The sequence below is a fragment of the Andrena cerasifolii genome, chromosome 9, assembly GCF_050908995.1.
Source record: "Andrena cerasifolii isolate SP2316 chromosome 9, iyAndCera1_principal, whole genome shotgun sequence".
NCBI lineage: Eukaryota > Metazoa > Arthropoda > Insecta > Hymenoptera > Andrenidae > Andrena > Andrena cerasifolii.
Genome location: NC_135126.1, coordinates 7088144 through 7107743, shown reverse-complemented (window position 1 = coordinate 7107743; position 19600 = coordinate 7088144). Strand labels below are relative to the sequence as shown.

The 19600-nt window shown below is 51.2% G+C and overlaps 1 protein-coding gene and 1 long non-coding RNA gene across 3 annotated transcripts in view; one reads left to right on the top strand and one right to left on the bottom strand.

Annotated features, from left to right (window-relative positions):
* Window positions 1-19600, bottom strand: part of LOC143373343 (uncharacterized) — a 158448-nt gene that overhangs the window by 123255 nt on the left and 15593 nt on the right. The window lies entirely within an intron of this gene.
* Window positions 1-19600, top strand: part of LOC143373330 (dipeptidase 1) — a 62729-nt gene that overhangs the window by 30635 nt on the left and 12494 nt on the right. For both annotated transcript variants that reach the window (XM_076820499.1, XM_076820498.1), the window contains exons 5-9: window positions 3383-3533; window positions 6245-6314; window positions 16104-16280; window positions 16392-16476; window positions 19342-19417. In XM_076820499.1, coding sequence (XP_076676614.1) covers window positions 3383-3533; window positions 6245-6314; window positions 16104-16280; window positions 16392-16476; window positions 19342-19417 — 559 coding nt within the window. The remainder of the gene's footprint in view (window positions 1-3382; window positions 3534-6244; window positions 6315-16103; window positions 16281-16391; window positions 16477-19341; window positions 19418-19600) is intronic.

The following is a 19600-nucleotide window of genomic DNA, read 5'->3' as shown; positions in this document are numbered from 1 at the left end:
CAAGGCACCTGGAGACAAGAAGCCGATAAATGGAGGAGGACCGAGAAAAAAGCGAGCAGCACGGTCGTTGACGCTGGGATACGAGCAGGACATTGACGGAAACGAGGAAAAAGGGGGAAATCGTTCCACGAAAGGGGCAGATTGTGCCAGAGGCTGGACCTTTGCGTTAAAGTCGACGCGATCGCGGACGAGGGCGTTCGTGGAAGGACGCGACACAAAGAAACGGGAGGAAACTTGTTACGCGACAAGAGCCGAGGATAATTCTCAAAGGGGACAAAAGGGTGGATCGCCTGGCAAGCAACTGCGCGGGATTCCTGCGTTAACCGTTAACGGCCGCGCGTACGTGGACAAGGGCTTCGAATCGCGATTTCACCGGCTGGCCTGCAATAATTCGCCCACCACTTTCGCGCAGCGCAAACCAAGCCTGATGAGAAAAACCGCCGGGGAAGCAGGGAAGATGCAGCCGGTTGTAAATTCCGGGTGAAATGGAAAAATGTCAAGCCGTACCGACCGTCCCGGCTCGTTCGATAAGCCGAACCGCGGCGACTGCATGTCGGCATGCACATGCATATGTAAATAGACATGCAATACGCGGCCGTATATACTTGGCTGATACGTAGAAAGAAACCATTGTTCGAAATTTCCAACCTGTTTCTTGTGACTGACTAAAGGTCTACGTATACATATCAGTTCCGCGACGGTTCAGTGCCGTCAGTGTCAATGGTCTCTTTGTCTCGGGGTGAGTTACTGACACGGATAAGTGTGAAATGCTCCATTTCAAAACAGAGAGACGATATTTTCTATCGCTCACACTGATGGCACTCAACCGACATGTGTGCGTAGACCTTAATGCAGCCAATGACTTCGACGGAAGGCAAACTACCACGTAGGACATCGTGAAAAAAAAATCACGCAGAGAAATTACAGTTACGTTGAATAGACTAATTGTAAGTGTATAATTTCTTTGAACAAGGTACCTATATAATTAATCGAATCATTAGCGAAATGCACATATTACTACTTACAAGGGGAGGACACCTGTGGTAGATACCGATTTTGATCAACCTTGGCACGATAGATGTCGAAAATAAGTAAATAGGTGTCCGTAAATTATTAAAAATTTCATAGTAGCCGTGGGGTTTTAGTGAGTAAAAATCCCACATTCCCTTCTGGAGGCGTTGGGGTGCCTTTTGAAGATGTCTCCAAGTTAAAAAAATAATAATTTATAAAAAAAAATTTATAAGGTTTTTTTTAACGTAATATATTAAATAAACATAAATTTTTAATAATTTACTGTAAATATCTCTATTATTAAGGCTCATTGGCAGAAACGCTCGGACACCTATTTACTTATTTTCGACATAGGTAGATCCATCGTGCCAAGGCTCGTCAAAATCGTTGTGTACCACATGGTGTCCTCCGCTTGTTAATTAATACTATGGAATATTATAATCATAGCGAGTTGTCGCGAAACTGTTTCCGAAAATCCGAGCCCAAGTACGATCAGAGTTCTTCTACCTGGCTCCACTCACGGCAAACTCGGAACGTTGCGCTCGCGGTTTACGACTTATCGGCGATCTCTGGTGCATAAGAAACGCTCGACGAGACCGTTGTGTTTACGTCGAACGATGATCGTTTGTGTCGGGCAACTTTCCGCGTGAAGCGTACTTTCCCGACGTTACTTGGAAAAAGTAATATCTCGGATCGTCCCGGGAGTTGGAGGATGAGGATTTATGGGGACGGGCGAGGAACTCGATGCTCCCCGTTTACAATGCTCGCCGCTGTTGAATCGAGATGTAATTTAAAACCGCCATGGTCGTTCCCTTTGAGGGCCCGTAACGCTCCTTAATGCAGCAGAAATGGAAAATCTATTGTACGAAACAGTCGATTCACCTTGATATAAAATGAGCCACTTGGAGAAAGCAATCAGCTACGTGCATACACAGGTGAAAGGAGCTGGCATGAGCGCTGGTAGTTGAGGAATTCCTGGAGAAATGGAGGAACATTTAGTGGCCGTGGGGTATATACTTGGAGCATCGGCTGATAACAGCGAAACCTGGGCTACGTCCGAGGGAGCGCAATCGCCGACGAGCACACGTACGGGAAAGGCGAACACAGCTGCAGCTAAGTCGATACGTTTCGACGGCGTGTGCAGGTGGAAACGGGTATAAATCAGCGGGCGCGGTAAATCCAGGTTCATCGACAGCGCGCGGCTCGCGGGCGTGCCTTTTTCGGTTGTTCTTCCATTAGAGGCTTAATACGGCGTAATCGCCTAGCCACGCTCGATGGCCGGAGAAATTAAAGTTGCCAGGACAAATGGCAGCGGCACGGGACGCTCGATTTACTTCGTTGCACGCGCACCAGCCAGCCGAACCCGCCCGCGCCCTTCCTGAACTTTCACCAACAACCCCCGCGGACTTCGCGCGGCGCGAATTACCCGAAGCCCTCGCGTATATCGAAATCGAATTACGTGCACGCTGGGCGACGCGGGGCAAAGTTTTAATAGATCACGCAGAAGGAACCGTTTGCGCGCGTTCACGGACGAGCTGGCCACCCTAAGTTCGCCTCGCCGCAGAATCCACCCTGCCATTAACGCTTCGGCTGCCTAATCAACCGTGCGCCGATGGCAAACGTGCAGGCATTCGAAGCTGGCGCGAACAGAGGCGCGAAAAATCGGGTGCCCAGAGACAAATGAAGTTCGACGAGCCGCACCCTCTCGTCCCTCGATGGACAAACGCGATCCGTGATCCTGCACCGGAAGCGCAGGACCTAACGCAATTTGTACGCGGTATTTTAATCTAATCGGGACGACACCGAGCCCGCGAATCCGATTTCACGGAGGCCGATAGCCCACCTTTACACGGTGGGACTCGATTAAAACGATTAAACCGAGGCCGTGGAATCGAATTCGCGGCGCGCTGGCTAAATACCGACAAAATACCAGCCGCGAAAAGGATTGCCCAGCCGATCTTCCAAAGCCCCGGCCACTTCCATTATCATCCAGCGCGGATTAATCCGCCCCATCGCTTATGCTTTGTAATTAATGATCCGCGCGATAACACCCCGACACCGGGGCTGATTTAATTGATTCAATTAAACCGATCCGATCGAAGGTGACGGATAAGTTTGAATTAATCGCGGGTCTGGGTCGATGTCCCGAATGACAGCTGTTTATTACTTCGTCCTCCAGTTCGGAGTAGTGCGTGAAGGTTTTCTGGTGACTCGCGTGGAATCGCTTAACAAGGGGCACGGCGATAAGAGCTGAAGGAGGTTCGTGACGAGGGTCGAGGGCTGGAGCACGCGATATCTAGACGCATATAATTAGGGCAATAATAAAAGGGCAATCGAGAACGTTCAAGGGAGATATAATGTGTGGTTTCAGGCATAGAGAGGGCGCACAAGGAGGGTAGATTAGCGAGCCTGATAGGGGTCGAGGGGGGCCACGCAGTCGGAGCTAGCCTGGCGGTTCTGAGGATGCTGTACGAGTTGGGCGCCAGATATCTCACCCTCACGCACACGTGCAACACGCCTTGGTGAGTATATCAATCGAGATAGAACGGTTACGTCAGTATTTTACTCGTTACCATTCTAAAAAGCGTCCGTCAAGAGGCCACGCGCGATACGGAGGTTCGCAGCCCTATCAACTCTATCGCCAGAATTCCCCGCGATGCTAACACCTCGTATCGTGTCCGTGCACGGGCAACAATCGTCGCGTCTCTAACTATCCAGGACGAAAAGACGTCCTCTGCATAATGCAAGCAGAAAGCACAGCGAGCGTGTTACCGAGGCCAGTGAAATAGAGACGCGCTAGACAGACAGTGCAGCACCGCGCGGTGCAGTTTTATCGTCGCGGGGCAAAAATGTACCGCGAATGACGTAATAAAGGAGCCGCGCGAGATACGGACGCGAAACTTCCGAGACCAACATTTCCGCGTCGGGTTTCGCCGAACACCGGCGCGGGAAAAAAAAACCTGGCAAGATCGGGCTCTGGATTAAAAAATTCCCCGACGCGACGTGTGCTCTACATTTTAAATTGCCGAACGGAATGGAGGAGCCGTAACAGCGCCAGCGTGACACGACACGGCGGAACTTTGATATTTTTAACAAGCACGAAGGTCCATCGGAAATGCACCAGGCGCGCGATACGACGGACGGGCTGGATTCAGAGACGCGTATATACGTTACCGTAGACGCGTATCGATATTTTCCCCGGCGGAGCAGTTCCGATGATGCACCCCCGTCGAACGTCGGGGCGAACTATTTCAGCCCGGCGACACGACTAGGTGGGCCGGGATTCCGCAAGGGTCGCGAGGCAGCTGGAGCCGTCGCGCGTCGACAGATATATATTTTTAATTTTAAATTTTAATTGTAATGATGCAATAAAGTCATTTAATAATAATAATAATAATAATATATTATTCGCGTACAAACAATGAACGAATTTCCTTTTACGAGACGATACCGACCGCGACGACTGGCCAAGGGAAAAACTGACGACGGAGGAAACGGGGAAGAATAAAAACTTGCCAACGAACCGACGCCGACGACGCTTTTTGCGACGGGATCGCGTCGTTCGCGTCTCCGAAGGATACGCTGCCACGTTATTTCACACCTGCGTACACGGCCTGTAAGATTAAAAGCGTTGCTGGCCGATAGCAATAAAACTTCCGAGAGATCCTGCAGGGTCGTAGAAATTTCGTGTCGCGATCGACGACTTTTATATAGACGATTTTCCAAAGCAACCTGCCCGCTGAAAGTTACAACCGTGCATGAATTATACATGATCCCTGGTTCAGTGTTCAGAGGCGATCTCCCTGCAGGCCGTGAATTACGAGCAACGCCGTTGGAGATAGCAGCGAAACGCGATGGAGATACTATCACGCGTGCCTCGTTTAATTCAGTTTTTTTTTTCCGAGATAGCGAGGAACAAAGGACGCTCGACAGGGGTGGAAGTTTCTCTAAATGACCATTGTCGGGTCTAGTAAACAGGGAATCGACGGTGGCTGGCGAGTATAGCCGCTGCTCGGCGAAAGTTCCCTGCCGCGACCCTAGTCGCTACAAAACCGGCGATTCGACGGGTAACGACGCGTTAAGGAACGTGTACAGGTTGAAAACGCCACGGGCGGGGAAGGGAATGATCGACGATCTCGATCTTTGGCCGTGAAAATTTATACGGCAAAGCCGACGTAGCTTGTATTTATACGCGGAATTACGTAACCGTGGGGACGATAAATCATGCGCGGATTAATGGAACCGTAACAATATTATCCGCGTTTCGGAATTTCCGCTGTCGACCGCGCGTTTTACGACTCCGATAGATTCCGCCCGATACTCTGATAGATATCTACGCGAGGAGGGACGTTTCGAGCGAGCCGCGCTGTATAACTGTGCGCTGCATGTGCCCGGTTAAACGAACGATCGCCGATTTCATTTCGATCCACGTGGAAGAGCCGCGCCGTGAAAAACGCTCCGTACCCACCAGCGTCGACGCCCTTCGTGACATAACTCCAGCAGCTTCGCCGTTTACTTGACCGCCAAACGATCGATTATCGTGCCGCGGTGCCGTCGTATCGTGTCGTTCTGTTTGCCAGCTTAGAGAACATCGCGCTAATGCGGACGATTATCGTCCCCGGAATTGCTCGGTCTCCTCGGACCTCGTAGTCCGAATCTCGCACATCTCCGTATAATCCTATCAACGTGAGAGACGTTTACGAGTCCGGACAAGGGCGTTATCGTTGCCTGGGAATTCGTCAAGATAATAGCCGCCGGGTTTGGCCGCGTTAAATGACGCCTCCACTCGATCACTCCGCTTGAGTGATTGAAACACGGGATGCTTTACAGCGCGTCGTTGCTTTCGGGATCTCTGTGGAATTCGGTATTTTTTCCGGACGGATCGATTTGGAGGCTTGAGATAAGACGTTAACGGTGTTCCGCAGAGAGTAACGCCACGAATGGTGTAGAAGGCTTTGGATAATATTTGCAATTACCCGCGACGTGATCGAGTGCGGCGGTAGTTTGGAAAGGCAGCGGTTGGACTATCGGTTGGATATTCGAAGGAATTCAGGCCTGAAATCAAGGCGTTTGTATACGGCGCGGCGCAATCTCTGTGGTCATTAGTCCAGGGAACAATTCCGTCCGCGTTGCTTAGTATTACGGACATGGAGCTCTATGATTAAAGGGCATTGTAGGACACAGCAATGCTGAGGATTGTTGCCACTGAGTTACTGACCTATTGGTTCGTTAGGGCAGAATGCAGCACAGCGGATGAACCCGGTCAAGTGGCTCGCATCGGTGGCCTCTCCAATTTCGGCAAGGTGAGTAGAAAAAAAGAATATCTCGATCACAGCGACGCGTTTTATAGATAGACGCGATCTTTAAGCTGGATATCCTCGCGGCTACTTGAAAACTAAATCCTACCCTCGGCGAAGCAGTAGCTCTAGCAATTCCTGAGGCAATCAACGCGAATTACACCCCGCGAAAGAAGAAACTAGCCGGTGGGTCCGAATCGGGCAAGCCAGCTGAGTTTTTGTCGAAGCGAAAAGAGCAGAGTCGTTTCTCCTACCCGCGAGAGGATTTTCCAGAGTGACGAGGAGTACTGTTTTACGCGGTGGATTAAAGCATCCCCGTCCGTCCAACTAGTCCCCGCAAAATGGGCGTTTTCTTGCGTCTTAATCGTAAATCCATCCGTGCCCTTTAGCCCGGGCTAATCGATCGACCATAAATATCGCGAGCTCGATGGGAATACCAGAGGAAGATCGATTCGTCGCAGCTATTTCTAGAATCCTCCCGCTGCATCGCTGTGTATCCATTACGAGGGAACGCTGGTCCCGAGCTCCTCGAAACGAGAATTTTGAACTGTACGGGAACTCCGCGCAAACAAATTTGCATGCTGCGACCGTGCACGCAGAATCTTCTTAATGAATTTCGCGGACCCGATAGAGGGCTTGTCAAAGCACTGGGAGTCGGTGAAAATTTGTGGACGCCGGTGTAACGTCGTTGGGAAATGGAGAGAACGTGTTTTCGAGTTTTACGCAGGGAGAGGGGAACCGAAGGGATTAGCGGTCGTTTCCAAACTCCCCTCAGACACTCGGCGCGAATCAGCGCGTTGGGAGCGGGGGGTGAGTGGCTACACGGGTCGTCCAGGGTCTTGAAATTCGGGGCGAAGATCCGAACGCGAGTTATTTATGAAAATTACCCGGCGGTATCCTCGGAATTCGCGTCCGGGCATTCATGAATTCCTAACCGACCGTTGCACCTATGCGGAAAGAAAATTATGGCCGGCATCGATCAGCCCCGGCGGAGGAACAATCGTTCGCGTTTTAAACGCGCATACTTCGGATGGTGGGAATGGTAAAGTTCCATTTCAGAACGTGACCCGTAGGAATCGAGGAAACACGAACGCTCTAAACGTCGCTCGAGCGAACTTTCATCGATTCGCGTGAAAGAAACATGGGCCTCTGCCTCTCGCCCTTCCCTCCCCTGTGTTTCAATCAAGAGCCCGCTTTACTTATGGGAGAACGTGGAAACCAATTCCTTTAGCGACGGTAGCAGATGTCGCGGGATATCCCTTAAAACGCGCGCCACTTCAAAAATGCAAGAGGAGCACGCGCTCCCAGAGGCACTTTCCGTGTTCGAGGGCGGATGGGAAATAATTTCGGTAGTGCCGGCGTAGAAATATGCCGAGTCAAGGGCTGTTTTCGCACACGGGCGATGCGATTCTACTTGCTTGAAGTGTTACCGCGGAGTTGGAAGCTGCCCTCGCCGACGGCCGTTCATAAACAGCGACGACAAAGGGGTTAATCTCGAAACGATTAAGACCGCGAATTTATTTACAGTTTACGTGGGCCCTCTCCTTCTTTTTGGGGCTCGCGAGCGCTGCTGAAGTTGCGAGTGCTCGACGGCGTGTTCTATTTACCGAATGCCAGAAAAACGCCCAGACAGCCCCAGGGGTGTTTTCCAACGGCAACGGAGATATATGAGAAACGACTTCGGGACCGCGGTCGCGATATAAACCAGAAGCACGCCCTGCGGGCAAGAACCGAAAGGACGCGGATAAAATATCGCCTCTGTGCTCACCGTCGCGTCTCCCGCGTTTAGCCAGTTTCATCGTAATCCAATTATTTCCATCGGACGGGGCCGTACGGCGCCGCGACAACAGTTGTCCGTCAGGCTCAGAACCTAGCAGACGAATCTACTCTAAAACGGTCTTTGTAGCATCGCGAGAGAGTACCGGTGTCAAGTAGTTATTGCCATTTCTTTGTACGCGAGCCCGCTGGGACAAAGGCTAACGTTCCTCCGGGCGTTCTACCCGCAAGAAAAAAGGCAGCCGGGACGAGGGAAATGTATGAGAAAGGACTCGGGAACTGCGGCCTCTGGTTGAAAGAAAAGTTGCAGAGTGGTAGGCAAAGGGAGGGAAGAGAGGAGACGAGCACAGTTGTTTAAATATTCAATGAAGACCGCTTACGTTTTCCCGCGATTGCTTTAGCCTCGTTAGAGCCGACTACCAACGTCCAGGCGTTTGTTTCACTTACGCAAGTCAAACGCCGATCCCCCCAGCTCTGCCGACCTTTCTTCCCGCATTCGGAAACTTGCCGCGATTTCCCGCTGGTCCGCGGTGTATCTTTCGTCGAGGAGAAGTAGCCGGAGAAAAAAGTCCACGAACATTCGACACACACAATTCAAAAGGAGCAGCCCCGCGCCACCCCTCACCGACTACTAGTCGCGGAAAATGGTGGTGCAGAGTACATTTTAAGTTTCCGCCGCGAAATTTCGGATGCTTCCCTCGCGATTGTCCCCCGACCGTTCTCCCCACCGGCTCGCCTACGACTTCTCGTTCCGCAACTTTGCCGCATTATCCGCGAAACTTCCTGTCTATTTGCGCGGAGAAAAGAACGAGCCAGCCGACCGAACGCCGAGTCTCCAGCCTGAGACACGACGGATCTACGTGCGCCACGTTAACGAGGCGACGGATCCGCGGTTTTTGGAGCGGTACTCCATGTATTCTATTCGCTCGATTGTAAAAGAAACGTCTGGCGAAACGAGCGGAATGTGACGGGAGCGGGTGAACGTTTATCTCGATTAGATCGCTCGACGTCGCGTCTTAAAGCTCGCGTTAAACCCCCCAGCCAAGTGTTCCGAGGACGATATTAAACGCGGTTTGCATGAATTCCGCGGGAATGTACGTGTCTACCGCCAAGAAGAATCAGCTCTTTTTCCGCTCGACCTCATCTGCGCAGCGAGACGTTTTATATATACGATCCTCCACTTTTCTTTTATACCTCGTTCGCCGGCTACACCATTTCTCAGCCGCACCTGTGTAATAAACAGCTCTCTCAAGTACTCAATAAAAATTCCGCGCGGTCTCACCGGATAAAAGAAGGGGCGCGTTGTCTGGTAGATATGTATGTACTTTTACTTGGACACATCTTTTACCACGCCTTGCCAGCGCGGCGCGCGAGACACTACGCTTAACATCGGGTTCCAGCCTTTTTCTATTTCGCCGCGGAGACCGGAGGAACTGTATTTCATTCCATCATTCACCGAACTAAAGTCCTGCTGCGCCAGGGAAACACCAAAATCCCCCTGTTGCGCTTCCCTTTAACCAGCCCTCCTTTTTCCACCCCATCTCCCTCGGAACGCTCGCGAATGCTCGCGCGAGAACGACACGCCGGTGAACAGCGGGCGAGGCGACGAGATGGGGCTAAAGGAGAATGAGACGGCGGCCGGGAGGACGGGGAAATGCCCCGTGAAAGGGTGCTCGGCACGTGAAAGCTGCTCCTCGATGATTCTGAAAAATTTGTACGTTTGTTCCCACCCGCGCACGGTTATCGCGCTGCCGGCTTGAAAAGGCGCGATGGTGGATCCTGTATTCGGCTGTGACGCGGCAAGTTTTTTACTCGAGGTAGAATGGAACCGTGGAAAAACAGCACCCCTTTGTTGCGGGCCAGTCGGCGCGGCGGGGCATTCACTTTCCAGGTTAAATCGTTATTATACGTGAGATAAATACGAATTCGCGGCGCCCGAAAATGCCCGTCGGGTTTCTCGCGCTCGTGACCAGCATGAGCGTGCAGGAAGAAGCCGCTCGATATTTCCACGGATCGACCGGAGGAATGGACTAGAGCGGTCCGATCGATCATCCGCGGCCAACTTAACGCGAGCACGGGCATGAATTTCCCGAATGGGGACGTTTAATGTGTCTACTCTGACCCGGAGGAAGGCTGGCATTCCGGTGGGACGTCGGTGGGCAAACAATGAGGGTGGCCCGCGGCCGGAAGTCGTGGGGAATTGAAGAAAGCATAACTCGAGCAGAGCAATTAAACCGGGACCGCCCTCGGTGCAAGTGTATCCCGTGCAGGTACATTGGTGCTTTCGAGCACGATCCAGGAAGGTTCCGTGGCTTCCGCGGACAGCCGACGCGGAAGCTCTTTTCCCCTATCGACTTTCAAAGCTACATCTTTCAGCTCCGATACGTGACCCTTCGTATCGACACGTGCCAGCGGGAACAGTACAAAGCTGGGTGCCGACAAATGTCTGATATCCACGGACCATTGGCCCTCCATCGTACACTAAAAGCACACTCGGGCACAGGTCGGTGCGCCTGGTTAATTGCCGCGTCGACTCTCGATATGGACCGACAGAAAGGTGACGATGGCTGAAGAATAATATTTTGCTTTACTAAAAGAGGACCCTACACGCAAATTAAGTACCACGGTCTGCTGAGAGGGGAATCGCGATCAGGCTTGAAAGCCGATCGAGTGGTTGTTTCCGTGATTAATTGCCCGCTGGGGGTTCGACTGAATCGAGCTGACCTGTAATAAACGGAACAAAGAAGGGAGGAGAGAAGAAGCATGATTTATTATGTTCCGCAGCGTTGAGTCGGGAGGACAATGGGGTAATACCGTAAGAAGAAAAAGAGGGTCGAGAAAGAAATGGTGTACACGTGAAAAGAGGTGGTCGATACTTGTTTAATGAGCCTGTTTTTTCGCAGTTCCTGATACCTAAACATTAATTACCAGCCTGATGTCGCACGTGTCCTGCAGAACGTAGACGCTCAGGCGAGAAATGGACGTTAAGAAAGTCTACGATGGGCTCTGCTCGTTATTAATATCGCGCCACCCCCTTCTCTCTTTCCTCTAATTCCAGCAGGTTCCCTGGCGCTAAGCTCTCGCCGTTACTCTGCCACGTGGAGAGTCTTTAAAACTGCATTATCATTTCCCCACGGCCTAGATCTTAATTCCGCGGATCTATAGACGATCTCATCAACGCGGCTAAACTTTCAAACGCCTCTCTTTTATTAACTCCCGCGCTTATTCCAGCCCCCCTCGTCCTCGACAAACACTCTGACCGAATCGATTTTCATTTCGACGCATACACTGCATACCGATCGAGACTCGACTTCGTCCGTGGGCCAAGATATTTAACTTGCCACCTCGGGAAGACACCTCCGCGTTTCCTTGCCGCTCCACGCGATTAAAGAGTTCGACATAGCCACGATAACGATATCCCTCCGCCGACACTGTACTCCGCGAGACGTTAGCATAATGAGCAGTTCGGACGTTAATCCCAGCCGACCAGCGATAAACTCGTTTAAAAGTTAAGTCTGCCGGTCGACCGCGTTACACGAACGGACCGGCGGAAGTAGAAACTTGCCCGTCGCTGGCCAGTCAGGCCAGAAGGTGTCGTGGCTCTCGATGAAGCTACGATAACTCGATTAAGTCGCTCGCATCGCCGAGCCGCCAAACGAAATATCGCGGTCCAGCGTCGCGAAGGGGCAATCGATATGCCCGCTGCCGTCGGCGTGTGCGAGTGGCGATCGTTCCCTTGGCGAGTTCGTTCGACCATGGAACGTCGCCGAACGCCTTCAACTTGCCAACACTCGGCCACATCTGACCGATAAGTTGCCGGGAAGCGTTCCGCGGAATGACCAGACGGCCTTTTGAGGCCAGCTGCCAGCTTGTTTCAGAAACTTGCCGTCTAAATAGGCGACCCAGAGCATCGACAGTTTCGCGGGGGAAGTTGCCGCACACGGCGATAACGGCGGCAGACGGTAACAAACCCAAGTACCAAGAGGCGAACTTTCGTCGCGCGGAAGGAGCTGGATGACCAGAGCACCGACTTCGTATCAAAACTCCCCGAATCTTCTTTCCCCAACGGGGGGATAAAAAAGAAAGGCGCCGGCTTTGTTTTATACATCCCTCGACCATCTGGCAACGAAACGGCGCGTTAATAACTTCGCGGCAGAGCACACAGTTAGGGATGAGACCGTTTGAACCGCCCCGCACATGGATTAAGGGGATGTGAATTCGTTAATGTCAGTTTCATTCAGTAGGGAGCGACGTTATCTAGAAGGATCGGGATTACGACGCAGAAAACTGAAGGCAAAAGAGTAACAAAAGGTGGAACGTCTCGATGATACGAGCGGTGAGCACCCTTCGAAAAGGCTCGCGGAAGAATGAAGCCTATTCGTCATCCTGTCGGACGATAGGGCGGACTACACGTTGTTACGCCACCTTAGCTCCGAGATTCACGAGGGTGGATTCATTCAATGGTCGGGGGAAAAAAATATAACCGCCGTCTGACTTATGCCCCGAAAGAAACGAATTGCTGGGCGAGTGTATCATGAAAGACGGAATCAGCGATCTTCGCCCAACTTCCTCCTCCGCCTCCCGAGCTACCGCGATCTTTCATTCGTCGAAAAGCGTTTCTACGAAGCCTCCGGCTAAGGTGTCGTTCTTCCTCGTTAAAGATTAAAAGAGAAACCCTGAGCCCTGGTCAGAGGATGGGTTTCGAGGCGGACGGCTGGTGAATTCCAAAACACGAAACAATAAGCGAAGACAAATAGCGCGGGGTAATTGAATGAACAGACCACACGCGGGATGATAAATCGCCGGAGTAATTGAAGAAACCCGACCGAACGGAGGTTACGAGATTCCAGGGCTTTTATGAAGCCCACGTTCCCACGACTGAATATCGCCCTATCGCGCACCCACCCTCTCCGCGTTACTAAACCGCGAAATTCTTTGAGTTCCTTCGCTCCTTTTCCCCGGATCGCGGGAGAGTGATTTCTAATGGATCCCGTCCGCGCTGCAGTTCTTCATCCGGCCCTTGAAACTCGTTTCACTTCGCCGTGATCGAGTGGAGCGCGAAATTAAGGAACACGCGGGCACGCGCGCGCCACGCGACAGAAGAGGCTTCCAGTCCTTTCATTACGTTTATGGCTCCCGACTATCGCGACGACGAGATGCGCTCTCTTTCTCTCTCTGCCTCTCTCTCTCTCTCTCCTTTCTCTCATTTGGACGGCGTACGATGCCTTCGATCGCGGGCTTCCCTCGGCCAGGCTGAAATCTCTGTGACGGAAAAGGGTAGAGTCCAGGCGTGATTTCCGCGTCGACGCCAAAGGGTGCGCGCTCCGGTAACGCGCCCGACGGAACCGGGACGGGACAGGTAGAAGGAGAAGCAATTCCGAAAAGTGAAGTTTATCGCGTTGTTACTTTAATGAAGCATTCTCGTTTAACGGATGCACCGTTCCGCCCTCCTCGAAGATAGTAGCGAGAAATCCTCGGGATTCATGAGATAACTCTCTCCGTCTTTCACGGCTCCCTTTACCCCCGGCGTCTAACGACGACCACTTCGCCGAAAGATACTGCAACTCCGCTAATTTCGTGATAATGGCTGCTGCAGTTTGCGATAAATTCGGCCCCCACCCTGGCTAATTCCCCTGGAATACGGTGCGACGACGCCGCGCCGACTGCGTCGAGCGGGAAGCAAAGATTCCCCAGCTGCGTCGACGGAAAGAAACGGGAATGTCTGTTATGATAAGGGCGAGTGCAGCGTCGCCGAGGGGACGGGCGAAACGGAAACGAGCAACTTCGGGAAGGGAGGTTGAGAAACCGGGATAAACAGGAATCTTGAGAGATTCAGGCCGTGACGATGCTGATTTAACAAAGCATCCCCCGTTTAATGGATGCACCGTTCTCCTGGAAGACGGACGGGAATGTTCCTGGAACGCGAACGATAACTCCGTTTCCGGTAGACCTACGCCCTGGGCTCGCAGAATGAATTGTTCCCGGTGATGTTGCTATTAGCGATCGTTTCCAGGGGATACGCGACCCGCTTACTCTTCACCCCTTTATTCAACGTCCATTGTTTTCTGCCTTTATGCCGCGTGTGTATACTAGCGTCTTCAACGCCGAGCGTCTTTGAAGTGGATGGCCATTTTGGGTGTGTTCTACTAATCTTAAATACTTGAGGATGAAAGGGAGTCGCGCGATTGTATCTGCAGGGACGTTTCCCTTTCGAGTTGCAAACCTGGTATTTCGAGACGCTTTCTTCCTTTGCATTACCAACGACAAGCTAGCATTTTATTTTCACGAGATAAGCTCGCGACAAGTCCGCGAGAGAAAGAAGTCGAAAGACCGACGTACAGTGGTCCCAAATCGCCAAAAGCTGGCCAAAATTCAATTTTCGAAGTATATAGCAGCTTTTTGCTATTATAGCAGATTTGTTATATAATCAAATGTCATTTGGATTTCTTAAATACATTGATTGGTTATTGAGATATAGGCCGTCAAAGTTGACGAAATTTCATGCTCCTTAATGTCTTGAAAATAGGAGCATGTTTAATGTGCCAGAGAAAGTTTATCTGAGAAGATCAATATGTGAAACAGTTTACCATTAAAGTAGGTATTATAAACATAAATTTTCCCCAGAAATAAAGTAAAGTATCTTTGAATTTATCCTTGTAATTCCCTTCACAATGTATCATAAATCTAAGTCATGTTTTAATAAAACGGAAAGTAATCAAAGATGAGTGTCACCGAGTGTCATGCTGTAACAAGTTTCTTGATATAAAGTAACATGTCAAGTATGATATCCAATTGAGAATATTTGCGGAAATTTGCAGTTTTTTAAGATATTTAAATTTAAAGTGCCAAGTGTATTTAGTACACGAATAAAACAGCATTCCTTATTTCAAACAACGCTTATAATCCATAGTTTTCTTTTATTATTTTCGACAATATACTTGAACTATGTGACCTACTAAACGACGAACTGTTGAGTTTTTTCACTAGAATCGCAAAAAATAAAATTTTCAAACTAATTTTTAAAAAAGTTATTAAATTAACGTCGTCATACTAAAAATCCACGTTCTAATTATATCGTTTTAGTAAAAAATCGGAAAGTAATCAATTTTCACAAAAATTAACTTGAAAACAAGGTGTACACCAGTGATATTAGATCCGCCATTTGGTTTTTTGCAATTTTGACTTCAGATTCGTAATCACCAACCCCAAAAACCCCTGAACACTGACTTCTGAATAAATTGAAGTACGTTTTGAGGGGTTTGCCGCTTATTAGCGATTCGGAACCACTGCGCGACGCCTGTTTTGCTGCAGCGAATGACAAGTGAAATCGAATCTTGTATTAGCAGCTGTATCGCTTGACAGCAGATAGGTATCAGCCACGATATTTCCCGTCGAGGCAGCAGCCTCCTCGGCTTGACCTGTCGGCGACCCCTTGTCGTACAGAAATTTCATTTTTGTTTTTCATCTCAACGTTTCTCTACCGATCGTTACTCGCGTCGTTCGACACGGCACTCTTTGTCCAAGCCAGCAGAGGCGCGAGACACGCGCACGGAATATTTGCACAAGGTGTTACGATTTCTCAAACTATGGATTCCCGCCCCGGCCCGATCGGAATTCCTCGCAAACAAAGCGTCCGAGGAGCCGTCTGTCGTGAATTTCAATCTGATTGAACGGCGCTGGCAATAAGTGTCACGGATCACACGTGAGCATGCTGTAAAGTAGCGTGCCCCTCCTCTTCCAACCGAATTCTCACCCCCCGGGTAACTTGCTTCAACTTGCCGTGCGAATTTTCGTATCGGCGATACCGCCGCGAGTTTCCCTTCGAATAACTCCAGCTATGCTACGTTAATCCTTAATTTCCAATCCCGAAAGTGAATTCGCGGAACAGGCTGGTGGATTTTAGCGCTGGGTCCCGCGGGATCTTTGCAGCTACTTTAAAGTAAATTATCGTCGTGAGAACGGGTGGTCCGTTCTCGCTGGGGCGTAAACTCGGTGCAATTATTCAACGAACGTTTCCAGAGCATCGTCCTCGAGATGAATCGACTGGGCATGATGGTGGACCTGTCTCACGTTTCCGTGCCCACGATGCTGGTCGCCATGAAGACGTCGAGGGCGCCCGTTATCTTCAGCCACAGCAGCGCCCACGCTCTTTGCAATTCCTCGCGAAATGTGCCTGACCACGCGCTCAAACGTTTGGTGAGTAACGACGCCTCCATCCACCGACACCCTTTAGCATTTAGATTTTAGAATTTCAAACCACCCACCTCGGGCACACGCCCGTTACTCCCACGTTTTCTCCCGTTCCAGGCGCAGACCGACGGCATAGTCATGGTGTCCTTCTACCCCCATTTTATCAGCTGCGGCGAGAAATCGACGCTGGAGGACGTGGCTGGTAAGAGACTTTCGAGACTCGATATGCGCGTCAAGCGAGGAGATCGTGGTTTACGAGCGGGATTCCTTGAACCGCGCGGGAAATATATAGATGGATATGGACCTTATGTTTCCGCTCATATCCAGGGGGAGAATGACCTCGGTCTGATAAAGCTCTCCCCCTCGGCTAATTCCTTCCCCGTTTCTGCTCCAATCAACGTTGCCCTCGGCCTTTATTCCTCGTAGCTTTGACCGTCGCGCTATCGCCGTCCCATATTCTAGGATAAAAGCTAATTGAAGGGGACGCCGGAATCACGTCTAAATCGTTCTTTTTCCCTCCCGCCGTTAATATGGTTTCCGTCGGCTAAGCCATCGCCTTTCACCCGGCCATCTGGGGGTCGGACACCTACACGTATCCTCCCGTGGAGGAAGCAAGACCGCTAAAGAGATCTCGGGACCATCGCCAATTTCCTTGCGACCCAACGCCGTACGAAAAAGCAATCCTGACCGAGGCAGCCTGACGAAAAATGAACCGTGCCGCGGGCAGGGGCAAGTCGGCAGGGTAGATCGAATTGTGAGAAGTCCGCTGCGGCAGGATAAATAAAGCTCGTCGTGCAATTCGCGTCCGCAAACACTGGGTAGAAAGTGCAGGATCAGAAACAGTAGTTTGTAGATGGATACGCAGCCGAGTGTTTAGACAGCCACGTATTCGATACGGGGGATTGGTAGCGTTCGAAATTGAAAACGAAGCTCCGTTGCCTCCGCAATTTTGATCTGTCCACCAGGCATCGTTCCTTCACCCGTTACAATGCAATTTCGGTCGGCCAGCGTAAAACCTCCACGTCCCCGTACACCTCTCGCGTAACTGCGGGCCGTAACTTTTTTTTTCATCGCGCCATTCGTGGACAAGTTCCGAAGGTTTACGCGAAGCCCTTTGATCGAGGGACTTCTGTGGCAAGCTTTTTCCACCATCGATGACAGTTAAAACGAACCAACGACGTTGCAACGCCGGAACGAGTTCGATCTGACCCCGCGGTGGTGGGATTCGCGGGTACGACTATTGCTTTCAGCAAAAGTTCGCCTTTAGACCCCAGAGAAGGGGCACGGGGCAAACGCGAATTTATGCGGCCGCCTGTTCCCGGTGTGCGCGACTCCGCGCGAAAAACGGACCCCCATCGAACACGACCGCGCTGAGGAGGTGGCAACGGCCAATTGCACTTTCATATCCGCGAGCCCTTTGTGATTCATGAGACGCGGGCGTAGGTAACTTTAGAATTTCAACGGGGAACGCCGCTGGAACTTAGCATTTTCTCCGCTCCCTTCCTTCCACGTACACTTTTCCCTCGCGCCGCTCGCATTTCCGATTCGCGCGGCAAGAGTAAACGCTCCGCTCGCTCAAATAATGTCCCGTCCTCGCGAGACTCGCGTCGATGATCGTCATAAGTGCTCCAAGCTTCTCTTACCAACCGAATCGATTCTCGAGCTCAAACAGCCATTCAATCTCCTCCTAGCTCCGCCATAAATACTTATCGGTCTGTTTCTCTGTATATCCAACACGACGGCGGTTTCGATCGAGCCTCTGGTCCCGGATTACCAAATTCCTCCGCTGCAAAATTTCCATCCCCCCAGGGCTCTGTTTTCGCCCGCGATTTTCCCGCTACCGCAAAGTGAAACAACGAACCGAGGATTACCAATTTCGCGCGGTCCCCGCTAACGTGCCGCGGCCCTGGGAATTCGAAATTCGTCCACCAGGAAGCGGATACCGCGGCTGTGACGCGGACGGAAAAAGAGTGCAACGGAATTCGTGAAAACGGAACATCACGTTCGCGCCACAGCCTCTCCCCGAAGAGCTTCGAATGTCAACCGCGAGCTGCACTGCGAAGCTACCTCCTATTTGCTCGCACTCACAAAGGTATTCGTGCCCCTGCCGCTTCGTCTTCCTCCATCCGTAAATCTCGAAAGTGTCGTCGGAGATTCCGGTGATAAAAAAAGTTCGTGACTCTGGAGAGGGTCGATAGGGCTGATGAAATAAGTAATAAAGCAACGGCGGAGGACAGAGAGTCGTCTGATTAAATCGCAACTTCGGTCTCAAACTTCGCTCCGCTCGTTTATTTCCATCCTTTCCGTACGCGGCCCGATCGAGCCGCGGTAACGAGCTCGTCCTGAATTTAAACGCGTGTAGACTTTCGTGGGATAAGTGGAGTAAGACCGTGCCGCGTTATACCTACATGTTCGGAGACGGCGAAGCGGATTAAGAAAGGGGATCGCTGGCCTAAATAATATCCCGTAGGAAGCGACGAGATAATTATGCTCGCGAGCAGGAAGCGCCGCGTTAAACCGAATCGCGGTAATAATTTGGTCAGTAGTCGAGCTCGCGCGCTGGCCCGCCCTTGCCCATTGACAACATTACCCACGTGATTGATTTCTCGTTGGCCGTTCAATCGCCGCACGCCCAACAATTACCGAGAGCCAGTTAATAATAACGTAACACGGCCGTGACCAAGGGTGCACCCACCCACGCGTTAGTAAAGCAACAGTTTCGAGCGCCAATAACCGTGGATCTCTGGATACCACGCGCTCTCGCGAATCTCGCAGCCCTTTCACCACCCTCGGCGTTGCTTTCGACGGAACAGTGGAGCGTTCAGATAACAGAACACTGCCAACCAGCTTTTCTAGGTCGACTGGTGAAATAAAAGATCTGGGACCTAATCTGGATCCAACGGTCTCTATACTGGCTCAAAGTATAGAAGCTTCCATTGAAACCAGGTGGAAAAAGCTACCACCGCCGTCATCGCAGTTCTCGCGGTTGATTTTGTTAGGAAACAGTCGTACAATAATCCTTCCATGCCGCAAGAGTAACCTTGCTCGTTTCATTCGTCTGTTACAGCCCACATCGATCACGTGCGAAAGGTAGCTGGTATCGATCACGTCGGAATAGGGGCCGGCTACGACGGGATCAATCTGTAAGTTTTGCCACCCCCCCCCCCCCCAGTTGTTCCTCTTTTCCAACTCCTCCGCCAACCTTTCGCTGCACTTTTTCCACGGATTATCCGCGGAGCTTATAAAAATATGCTTACACGGCTTACGGGGCTGGCCCGCCGCGATAAATCATAACGAGCAGGCCGTTGCTGCACGCGCGCAAACAA